A 12,343-nucleotide genomic window follows, 5' to 3' on the forward strand; every position below is an offset into this window, starting at 1 on the left:
TGGAGTGCCATTATTAAAGTAAAAGTGTATATGTCATTTTCCTAGTTTTTAATTAAATGATTTCCATAACCTTATGGTTGTGTTTGGATTGCCAGAATCAGGAATCACTTAGAATTAGTTGAAATTGGATTAGAATGTCGATTCCAATGCCTAATCTGGCAATCCAAATGCACCTTATGGTTGCGCTTAGATTGCAAAATCAAGAATCGGAATCCGCATCCTATTACAATCCCTATTCCAATTCTTCTGCATATGGAATGAAAAAAATAAAATAAAAAATTTAAGGGAAACAATATGAATACTTTCATTTCTCCTTCGGGCCCCCACTCTAGCATATTTATGACTACTCCTCCTTTTACAGGGGTAGCCTGGGTAAGATAACAAGGGCCGAATGTATTCTTCTCCAAGATTTAATTAACAATCCAATTAAAATTTTCATTTGAAGAATTGGAATAAGAGACCTCTTGGACCAGAAAACATATTCTAGCATTTCCCATTTTAATTCTGCCGTGGTGTCATTTCCGCCCCTTCATTCCATTCATTTTTTAACTAAACTATCGGAATAGGACACCCATTCCAACTCCATAAGCATAATTACATAAATCCAGATAGACATGTTGCTACCCTTCTTATTCTATAATGCCTATCATATCCTTCTGCCCTAAAATTCATAGTTGCACCGGCCAACTTTTATCTCGTGCCGAATGCTATTTTTTGCACCAGAGAGGCAGAGAGTCCTTTTCAGGCGGTCTCTCCTTGTCTCTGATTTCCCTTCTCTACTGTTCTTTCCTTACATCTCGTGCCCTAGTGTAGCTTGGTGTCTTCGTTTCTGCTCATCTTCGATTCATTGGGACTTATTGGCATCTGGGCTTCTTTGATTACCAGGTAAAGTGCTTCAGAATCTCTTCCCCCTTTTAATTTATCTTTTTTGACATATAGAATCGTGATCTATCGGAGCCTTTATTTTGGCTCCAATATTATGCTTTATCTTATGATGATCTTATCTGCGACTTTTCTTGTTCATGTGCTTGATGGTGGACGTGTTGTGAAAATTGGGATTGGGGTTTTGTTTTATTTTTTTAATCGATTTTGGTGTTCTGGCATGTGGCTCTTCTGTGTTTTTTTTTTGCGCTTGTGTGCGCGTGTGCGTGTGTGTGTTTTTCTTCTCCCGATTATATTGTTGAAGCTATGTTTGGGTTCTTGCTCGGTGGCGTTTCTGATTGAATTAGCGTATGATAGTTGAGACCTTCGGCTTGATTTTGCTGTTTCCTGATGAGGTTTTTGTTTCTTTGGTTGAAATTGTTGTTTTGGGATGACTGTTTTCTATTTCTTGTTATGGTCCTGAGTGGGGGCCCGCCTAGGTATGGGACTGGGTGGGACCCAGCCTGGTATGGGACAGGTTTAAAGGGCCTTGCCTAACGCGTTCCATCAGCTCTAGAGCTTTTGGCTTATTGGTAAGGTACCTAACACTTGGTATCAGAGCAGCCACCACGTCCCGTGTTCGAGTCACGGAAGGGGCGACCTGTGGAGAGGACTACATGGAAAGGGCTACCTGGTAAAAAGCCAGAGTGAAAGCCGTCAGAGTGAAGTTGCCACAGAGTGGGCCACCGCGGAAGGGGCGACTTGTGGAAAGGGCTACCTGGAAAAAAGGCTAGAGTGAAAGCCGTCACAGAGTGGGCCGCCGAGGACGGCGGATTCGGAAGCGTGGTGGTATGTTATGGTCCTGAGTGGGGGCCCGCCTAGGTATGAGACAAGTTTAAAGGGCCTTGCCTAACGCGTTCTGTCAGCTCTGGAGCTTTTTGCGTATCGGTAAGGTACATAACATTTCGCATCTTGTTTTCATGATTGCTGTGTTGAAATTTAGCATTTATGCTTCTTTTTTTTTCTGATTGGCTTTCATAGTTTTATTTTATGAGGGTTTCTTTCTTATTGGATTTGTTTGTTTGGGATGTGGGTTTTTGGTCTCATTTGTTATTTTTATGACTGCAGTGTTGAAACTTAAGATTAGGATTTTCAGGGTTTTGTTTTTCTAATTGTCTTATGATGTGGGTTTGTTTTTCTTATTTGATTTGTTGAGATATGCAGTTCTTGCTTCTTTTCTTGTTCCGATGGTTGCAGTGTTGAAATTTAAGATGGAATTTTAAGGGATTTTATTTTCTGTTTGAGTTTGTTATTTTGGATTGAATATTGTCCTGTTTCATGTATTTGTTGTTATGTTGTGAATAATTTCCTCTGTCCCTGACTATGTCGACGATAATTAGTATTAGGTTTGTTGGATGGTGATTTGGCTTTTTGTTGTGAGTTATGATTTTGATTGTTATTTCATGCTCCTAATGTTGCATATTTTTTTGTTCTGGATTTTCTGTTATGTTTATTTGGGTTCTTGCGTAATTAGTGTGTGGCCTTTCCATAAGTGTGAATGATAATTTAGAATCGCCATTACTCGCCCTAAATTTAATCGTACCCTAGGTGAGTTGTTTGTTCGGCTGAGACGTGGGAGTTGATTGACCGTGAGTCAATGCTCAGTGAGTTGGAATAGAGAAGTTTAAATAGAAAATAGAACGGCCATGAGATGGCCAAGTCAGACTTGGTCTGTGGACCTGGTCTGTTGGGTCTCAATTTCTAGCCTTTTAACTATGTTTTTAGGTGATTAGTTCTGTTGTGAGTGAAGGGTTTACCACAAAAATTCTGATTGTAGTCTCGCGGTAGGAGCTGTCTAAATAAAGGTTATCATCTAGATGGATGCAACTAGAATTTAACTTAACTGCCAATTGAAAAATGGCTTTGATTATTTTTTGTGTTGCCTTATAGCTTCGACACCTATATGTTTGTCAGTGTCAGTCATGAAGACTGTGGAAAACCGGTATGCTGACATGCCCATAAAGTTATATCAGTATTATTTTTAGTTCATAAAAGCATGACTGATAAACATATCTAGAATGTATACTGCCCATATATGAGTGTTATTTTTAGTTCAAAAAAGCATAACTAGTAAACATATCTAGAATTGTAAACTATTAGGAATGGATTAGAATTATTTAAATACTGTATTATACAAATAATACCTAAAAAATAAAAAATTCTAAAACCCACCTGTGCTTATGTGTTTAACATCCATATCTGAGAGGCTTTCTTGACATGGTTATTGTTTATAATATGGAGCCTGCTTGTTACAATGATGTGTGGGTTTCTTCTTTTTTTTTTAATGGCAATGTGTGGGTTTATTTATGTTCGAAACATTTTGTGTTCTGTATGGAAGGATATTCAATTTTAGCAGAAATTTTTTTATGTACACAAATTCTTAGATTTTTCGGCCTGTAACCTTGGACTTCATAGAATTTATTATATTATGACTTTTTTATAATGTTTCTGGATCCTGATCGTCATCTTTCTAAAATGCAGGTGCAATCAGACAGATTGTGCGTCTGATATAGAGTTGGGGTGACTGTTTATGTTTGAGGTTGCAAAACTGAAGACTTTGTGGGGTTTACATTGTTTCTGTCTGAAGTTACAGACTTTCCCACCTGGTCAACTTTTTGTGTGTAAGGAGATTCTTCTGTAAATATTATGGATACCCAAATGAACTTCAGGCTAATTACTTATTTGGAAGAGATTGTTGATGGAGAGCCAATCTATGTTTCATCAAACTGCCATCCTGTGAAGGCTTTGAATTTTGAACCTGCTGGACATGCATTTCATTCTGCTGCACTTAAACGTAGTGGTTTCTTTAAGGAAGAAGATGCTGATTCAGATGATCAGAGTGTGGCAGATGATAAAAATCGTGCTTATTTGCCATCTTCAGATTCATATAGCAGTAAAGGGAGAAAGAAATCGGGTGCTGAAGGCCAGCAGCATGACCATTATGCATTGTTAGGATTGGGCCATTTACGGTTTCTCGCCACTGAGGAACAGATAAGAAAATGCTATCGTGAGACTGCCTTAAAACATCATCCTGACAAACAGGCCGCTCTCCTTCTCGCCGAGGAAACCGAGTCCGCAAAGCAAGCAAAAAAGGACGAAATAGAGAATCATTTCAAATCCATCCAAGAAGCCTATGAGGTTCTCACAGACCCTGTGAAAAGAAGGATTTATGACTCTACGGACGAGTTTGACGATGAAATCCCGGCTGATTGTGCTCCACAGGACTTCTTCAAGGTATTTGGTCCGGCTTTTATGAGGAATGGGCGATGGTCTGTTAACCAACCAGTTCCATCTTTAGGCGAAGAGAATACTCCATTGTCAGAAGTGGACAGCTTCTATAATTTTTGGTATAGTTTTAAGAGCTGGAGAGAGTTCCCACATGCAGATGAATTTGAGCTTGAGCAAGCTGAGTCTCGCGACCATAAAAGATGGATGGAGAGGCAGAATGCAAAGCTTAGAGAAAAGGCACGGAAGGAAGAATATGTACGCATACGTGCTCTTGTCGACAATGCTTATAAGAGAGACATGAGGATTATTAGGAGGAAGGAAGAAGAAAAAGCAGAAAAACAGAGAAGAAAGGAGGCCAAGCTTTTGGCGAAGAAGCTACAAGAGGAAGAGGCTGCAAGAGTTGCCGAAGAGGAGCGGCGTCAGAAAGAGGAGGATGACAAGCGGGCAGGTGAGGCTGCTCTGAATCAGAAGAAGTTGAAGGAAAAAGAGAAAAAACTTTTGCGCAAAGAAAGGAGTCGCTTACGCACTCTATCAGTGCCTGTAGTATCCAACAACGTGCTTAATCTCTCTGAGAATGACGTGGAGAGTTTATGCATGTCTCTTGAAACAGAGCAGCTAAGGAGACTATGTGATGAAATTGAATACGGAGAAGTGATTCAGCGGGCCCAACTGTTGAGTGATACACTGGGAAGGGATAAGACAAAGAACCTGGAGCAAAATGGGTGTCCAGTGTCAGGTCTAAATGAAAATGGGGCCGCTACACAGGTCAAGACGAACATTCCGTTAAGTAGCTATGAGAAGAAAGAGAAACCTTGGGGCAAAGAAGAGGTTGACATGTTGAGAAAAGGCATGCAGAAATATCCGAAGGGGACATCTCGGAGGTGGGAAGTTATCTCAGAGTACATTGGTAGTGGAAGATCTGTAGAAGAGATTCTTAAGGCAACAAAAACGGTTCTTCTCCAGAAGCCCGACTCTGCGAAAGCTTTCGATTCCTTCCTTGAAAAGAGAAAGCCCGCACAGTCCATTGCATCACCTCTTACAAACAGACATGAATTGGAAGGTGTGGCTTCCAATGAGATTGCTAATGGTGCTCCTAAAACGGCACTGGAGCAGCCTTCTGGCAGTGGTGAGAGTCACCATATTCCAGAAGATGGACCACTCCTAAATGGTGTTCCTTCGGCCACTGAACAAGATGTATGGTCTGCTACTCAAGAAAGGGCACTCATTCAAGCCCTAAAAACGTTCCCTAAGGAGACCAGCCAGCGTTGGGAACGAGTTGCCACTGCAGTTCCTGGGAAGACAGTGAACCAGTGCAAGAAGAAGTTTGCGGCATTGAAGGAGAACTTTAGGAGCAAGAAAAATACTGATTAATTGTTCTCCTTACAATAATGCCATGGATCTGATTGAAACTTTGGCAGGAGATTATTTCTGCCCATTAAAATGGGAGTTTATTTTATTTTCACAGATAGAATTAGTTACAGAGAGAGCAATTTTTATTTCTTACAACGGCTTTTATTGTTACTTTGTACCAAAGATCTGTCTGATATTCTGGATCAGGGAGCTCTTGAGATGGATACCTTCCCAGAATGTTCACTCAATTCAGTGTTAAAGGTAATGTATGTTACAGCACTATTGTATTTCTTGATTTCAGGCATTAATCACTGCCATTTGTGGTTTGTGTATTGCGATAAGGGATAACGGGTGTGGAAATAGTGGCAAGCTTTTGGTTGGCCATCTGTCTTTGTACAAGTAACTAACTGATTTTTGTACTAGAGTGCAGTGCTTCTTCATAAGTCAAATATTTTAGATACATAGATATTTTGGCAATTATTATGCTTGAAATCGTGTAATATTTTGCTTTTTTTATAAGGATTGTCTTCTTCTTTACTTTACAAATGTTTACCTCAGTAAGGCTTCTCCTGAATGTGAATCATCTAAATTTTTTGTTGCATTCTGTAGTACTGCAATAGAAGTTGGTGACATCTTCAGTTTTTAATTCATATTCACTACACATTTGCTGTGCGTAAAAGTATTTATTTCCATTTCTGTTGATTCTGTCATGTATCTCGTAAGGCAGGTATGATGTTGGATACACCACTAAAAACATTGGTTGGGTCACGAAACTGCCTGATGCAGTGACACAGCTATTCACAGACCTGGATGAGTACTTATAAACAATCTTATGATATGATGCTTTGAATGTTGATATGGTTCAGATGTGTACGGATAAATAGCCTTGTGATATGATGCTTTGGATGTTGATATGGTGCTTTGAATGTTGACAATGTGAGAATAACACAAACTTCACAGACATGCATATATGTTAGATAAATCATACAATTGTGATATTACTCTACCGTACATGCGGAAAAATTAATATTAAGACATTGGGCCTGGGAACTTGGTGACTAGCCTACTTTAATTTTGAAATCCTTGATCTTAGTAAGCAATTAGCCCTTCTTGTAAGCAAATTCCAAGGAGCAGCAATGAATGATGCCAACTTGAGGGGGAGCTGACCTGTTGAGTTACGGATAAGCGTTTGCCCCTTTTTGTGTTTTCAATATTTTTTCTTTTTTGGGGGCCATGTCGGCCGTAACAGAACACTATCATAGAATCTCTTCAACTAAAACATATACGTAGTGCTTTTCATTGTGCACACATCAAACATTGATTAAGGTCTCATCCTGTCATTACTGCCTGTTTGTAGTATTGTTGATTGCTTGCATTAAAATGATTCATCAATTGAGAAGATAGACTAATCTGATATGGGTTTTCTGTATGTTGATCATCACATTAGCCATGGATGGAAGATTATTTTTATTCCCCTCTAAAATTCCAGTCTGAAAATTGTCTTCTCCATTAGTTGATCATCTGCCTATTTACTCATGGATGGAACACAGAACACTATCTGTACTCTACTTCAGTTCTGGTATGAAGGTTGCACTCAGCTCTCACTGGTAAGCTATGCATACTGTTGCAGGACAATCGAAAGTTAGAAATAATATTTCTCTCCAATACCAATTCTGATGCAAGATGGGTCCATACAACCCCACTAAAGTGCATTCCAAGCCAACATACAAATCTCACAAGGTCTCAAAACAATTGCAATATGCCTATGAGGAAGATTCTGGACCCCGAATAGGGCTTTTGGGTAGGTTTTGAAGTATGCAGACATAAGTCGGAAGGTTTTCGAAGGATGCCGGGATGGTGTAGACTATGGTGGGAGGAAATATGGATGAAAGGGATGAGTAAAAATCAAGGGCTTAGGTCCAAAAATAGGTGATTAGGTTAGGGGAAATTTCCTACAAGGTTTATGATAGGTTTGGATGGGTGCAGACATATGCCGGGAAGGTATAAAATGAGTATTAGGACAAAATGAGAGAGACACGGGATAGGAATGGATTTAAATGATGTTTCGTTGAAACTTTTTATGGGTATTCTAAAGGTTTTGGGTAGAGGATAGGTGAAGAGAAAAATGCAAGTTAGGCTTAGGGTTTGGGGAAGGTGGTTAATGCTAGAAAAACTAAAAGAGGAGAGAGAAAAAAAGTAAACGTAAAAGAGATATAGAAAGGTTGGAAGAGACCAACTAAAAACCCAAGGCATCACATCAAGGGGTTCCTAGGTAGCGCACCTTAGGGAAGATCAAGGCATAGCACCTTTGCAAGGAGTAGACATCACATCCACACAAGAGGAAAAAACTTCAAATCTTTTTATTCATTCATCATAACATTCTTTTTTTTTTTCTTAAAGTGCCCTAAGGCTTACAATATATAAGAAGGAAGAAGAGAACTCGAAAGTTCTAAAACCCTAAAGAAAAAACCAGTACGTTTGGAGGAAAATACCCTCTTGCTTGCTTCCTACACAAAATTCTCGTAATACACATGTTGGGCCTCTTTAAAACATACATAACTCAAAGAAAACAAGTTATTTTGATCTAAAAAGACTCTAATACCTCTACCGTAACTTAAAGGACTTAAAAGACACCTAAAACACACTTAAAATTAAAATGTGCCCCCCCATCATTCTCCCCCGCTTGAAAAGATTCGACCCCGTCGAATATGTTGATTGGCATGATAATGAGAGTTCATCAAATCAACTTAACATAACATAACATAGCATTCTTTTCTTTTTTTCAAAGTGCTCGAAGGCTTACAATATATAAGAAGGAAGAAGAGAACTAGAAAGTTCTAAAACCCAAAAGAAAAAACCAATACTTTTGGGCGAAAACCCCATGTTGCTTGCTTCCTACTCAAAAATCCCGTAATACACATGTGGGGCCTCTTTAAACCATACATAACTCAAAGAACACAAGCAAGCTATTTTGATGTAAAAAGACTCTAATATCCCTACCATTACTTAAGGACTTAAAAGACAACTAAAACACACTTAAAAGTTAAAATATGGCCCCCATCACATACTTACAGGGATTCGCTGGTCTTGGAATCAGCCACAACTCAATGCAGCAAGCAATGTTTGATCATGCATTATCATCCTCAAAACAGGGGAATGAAAGGTCTTTTTAGTTCCTCATACACCCATCAGAATATGTTGCAATTAAACATGCAGAATTTGGAGTCTTATCCCAGCTAAAGAAATGAGGTTGTTTCTGGGCATTCATGAATCATGATGAACTGAAATGGGTTGGTCCAGCATCACCATACAGATAACAGGGCTGAAGGACTTTCCATTGTGGTTTAGGTCTTTTTAAGCATCTGGGTGGGGTCCACTGGTTTGATGGTTCTCTCATCTTCGAAAAAAATAGTAATGCAGGGCTATTTCTCTTTTATACAGATTCATCTTGTTAGGACTGAGGACACCACCGTTTTGTCACTAATTGAGCTTCCTACAGGCTGGGTTATTTCTCTTCTATACTGTTTTATGGCATGGCAATGTCATCTTCATTGCAATATATGTTCATCACTAAAAGACTGGAATGATGGAAAACATCATGGGCATGTTTGGAAACCGCATGTTTGGAAACCATGAAATATTATTTCATGGAATATCCGTGGACCCAACTGTTAAAGACAAGCTTAGGAGGGAGGGAGGGAGGGAGAGAAACTAGAGAGGGTGCTAGTGGACAGAGTATGGAGAGAGATGAAATTTTCCCAAAAACCCAGTAAAAAAATACACTACAAATTATATTTTTTCTGTTTTCAGGGGCCTTTCAAGCTCCCCTCTCAGATTCTCGTGTCTTTCCGCCCATCTCTCACAACTGGCCCCACTATTATTCCATGGAATATTTTTTTCATGGTTGCCAAACATGCCCAGTAGTAAGACATCAATGTACGATTGACTTGCCATTTCAAAAAAAAAAAAAATGTACGATTGACATCGGAAGTTCCAAGTTCTGGTTACAACCAAGTTTTTAAATTTCGGTTTCGGAATGCGTTTCGGTCCTCACCGAGACCGAAATTTCGGACGAAGAACTATAAAAGTCGTATTTTATCTTCTCCTAAAATTTCGGTAATTTCGCCCTAAATTTTGGGAGAATATTAAATAACATCTAAATTCATGATTTTTTGGGATTTTCCTGAAATTTCGGTCGAAATTTTTTAACGTTTTGAGTTACCGCGATTTCGGTTTCGTTCTCCACCGAAACCCGAAATTTCGGATTTGGGTAGAAATTTAAAACCTGGGTTACAACAGAATTGATCCTCTTTGTTTCATGGGATTTCCCCGGTAAATCCCTTATCTGCAAAATATTTCCATGATAAATGATATTTTCCCCCCACGATGGATAAAATCCCCCCTTTTAACGTTATTCGTTAAGTTTTAAATGCAAATAAAAACGTCAAAGGTTATCCTCAAGCATTGAACCATTCTCACAGAAGCTGTTAAAGGGGGGGATTTTATCTCTTCTTTTTTGGTGGGGGTGCGTGGGTGAATATCATCTCCATATTTCCAAATAGTCAATAAAATTTATGCAATGGCCAAAAAGTTCTTTTTGAAAAAATTTCCTGCAAGTCCCTAACTACTATACTAAAATTTTAGGGCGATGATATTGTCACCCCCCCTAAATTACGCATTCGCTCCCCTTTTGGCTTGATTTGACGTCAAAAAGCATTAATAAGGGGGGCGAATGCGTACGCAGGGGGGGTGACAATATCATCGCCCAAATTTTATTGTCAAATATCTTCTCATATTAGAAATCATGCTGTATTAGTAAGTATAAAAAAAGGGCGGCCCAGTGCACGAGACTCCCACATTGCGGGTCCGGGGAGGGCTAGATGTACGCAGCCTTACCCCTGCTTTGCAGAGAGGCTATTTTCATGACTCGAACCCGTGACCAGCAGGTCTCAATGGAACAACCTTACCGTCGCGCCAAGGTTCACCCAGGAATACGCCTCTGCATTAGTAAAGATACAGAACCAAATTATTTTTGGCCGAAGAAATCTTGCGTCAAGAGTTAGTTGAATTGAATTTTGTGGGGAAAGTATAGGAAAATGTGTGTCAAGTTCAACACAAGTAGTATTTAAGACTTTTCAGCTAAATAGTGATTATCGATGACTAATCGATAGATATTTTACGTGTCTTATCATTAAAAACAAGATATTTTACATGGTAAGCTGTGAAACCCCACTGGCTGGATCCATGGAACACATCCTTGAAAAGGATTGAATACTCTACTAATGAGGTTCACTGAGGAGTTAATCCGCAAATGTTTAAAAATTGAATACTCAACTAATAAGGTTGACAGACGAGTTAATCTGTGGATGACCTAATTGGAACTCTCTCTCTCAAATGCCCTGTTTCTTAATAAATGCATTCTTTTGTTTTGTTTTCTTTGAGCTGATGCCCTGTGCATTTTAGTAATGCATTTTTTTGTTTTGTTTTCTGAGAGCTGTAGGTTCCAGATGATCTTTCGGAGGAAGCCAAGGCCGCAACCAAAGCAGCACTTGAGGAAAATGGATGCAGATAAAGAGCACCATTGAGTTCCCTTTTTTTTTACTCGCAGTAATATCTGGGACCCCAACCTTTACATGTTCTATATCCTCATTGAACTCATTTCCATATAAGAAACTTTTGTTGGAGGAAATATACATATATCAATATTAATTTTGAAAAGGGAATTGTGCAAGGGGCATATAACATTTACATGTATGTTCTTCACAAAGTCTTTCGAACCGTGCTTGTTGCTTATTGCTGTCAAATGGTGCATACTTGTTTTAATCCCATGAAGGATGATGAAAGATAAATCTTAGCTTTCTTCTATGTTACATGGTGTTATTCTGGCCGTCCAACACATGTTGGATTTCATTACTTCAGGTGTCATCCAATTTTGATACTTTATTATTCGCCGTGACAGTTAGGGCCCGTTTTGATGCCGAGAAGTTTTTTATTTGGATTTCTCACATTTGCAGCCCTTTTCGTGTTGTGATTTGGATCCAGATCAACTCCTTTGATTTCCAAATCAGCGACTAGCAGTGAAAAAAATCAGATTTCCAAATATGTTGTGGGAATAAGTAATTGGAAATCCACAAATCTGGCAGTTTCCTTCACCCTCTTTGCTCCTCAACCTCTCCCCTCGAGTAGGAAGTACCCCCTTCCCTCTCGTCTCCCTCAACATGAGCCGGCGGATCTATTCAATTTGTATTCAAAACTCAATTCCAAATCCAAATACAAAATATGAGGTATCCAAACGGGCCCTTATAAATCTATTTTGTATTTTATTTTTCCTGAATATCACTACTGTAACTTTATATTTATTGCATGTTTTGAGTTTTTATCCATCCTAAGGGCATTTTCGGATTTTCATGATATATTGGTGTCTCCAAGTGGAGATGAGGGTGAAGTGGCTAAAAATCAGAAAACCAAAAACAGGAAACTAGTGTCTCCGAGTGATCATAAGGGGCAAAAAAAATCAGGAAACAAAAAACTCTACTCAAAATACGTTTGACTTTTTCTTGAATTTTAGCCACTTCTCAATGCTCGTTCCAATCGTGCCCTCTCAATTCTCTCTCCTCTCACTGCTCTAACCCTCTCTCATCACTTGGAGACACCAATTTCCTGAAAAATAATAATAATAATAATAATAATAATTCCTGGCAGCCAAACATGTCCTAAGAGTTCATTTTTTACAGGGACATGATGCTTGTGACGGATTCTGAGACCACCAGTAACGATGCAACATAGCTTTGTCTTTAATTTGTATAGATTAAAACTTGAAAATTTCTTAATTTGTATAGATCGA

At 38.9% G+C, this 12,343-nt stretch overlaps 1 protein-coding gene across 4 annotated transcripts; it reads left to right on the forward strand.

The window, feature by feature from the left end:
- The first annotated feature begins 661 nt into the window (after window positions 1-661).
- LOC143888470 (uncharacterized) lies at window positions 662-6,036 on the forward strand. 4 transcript variants are annotated; one of them, XM_077392939.1, is made up of 3 exons: window positions 662-885; window positions 1,486-1,814; window positions 3,403-6,036. In XM_077392939.1, the coding sequence occupies exon 3, from the start codon at window positions 3,568-3,570 to the stop codon at window positions 5,518-5,520; it is 1,953 nt and encodes a 650-aa protein (XP_077249054.1). In that variant the 5' UTR covers window positions 662-885; window positions 1,486-1,814; window positions 3,403-3,567; the 3' UTR covers window positions 5,521-6,036. The 4 variants fall into 4 exon arrangements, with proteins under 4 accessions (XP_077249054.1, XP_077249055.1, XP_077249053.1 ...); XM_077392940.1 differs by lacking the exon at window positions 1,486-1,814; XM_077392938.1 differs by lacking the exon at window positions 662-885 and having other exon boundaries at window positions 930-1,814.
- The last annotated feature ends 6,307 nt before the right edge of the window (window positions 6,037-12,343 follow it).

The sequence above is a fragment of the Tasmannia lanceolata genome, unplaced genomic scaffold (genome assembly GCF_043159265.1).
Source record: "Tasmannia lanceolata isolate RefF3 unplaced genomic scaffold, GAP_Taslan_0.1 ptg000012l, whole genome shotgun sequence".
Classification (NCBI taxonomy): Eukaryota; Viridiplantae; Streptophyta; class Magnoliopsida; order Canellales; family Winteraceae; genus Tasmannia; species Tasmannia lanceolata.

Coding starts and splice junctions, on each gene's coding strand:
- LOC143888470 (XM_077392939.1), top strand. CDS start 3,568: ATGGATACCCAAATGAACTTCAGGCTAATTACTTATTTGGAAGAGATT.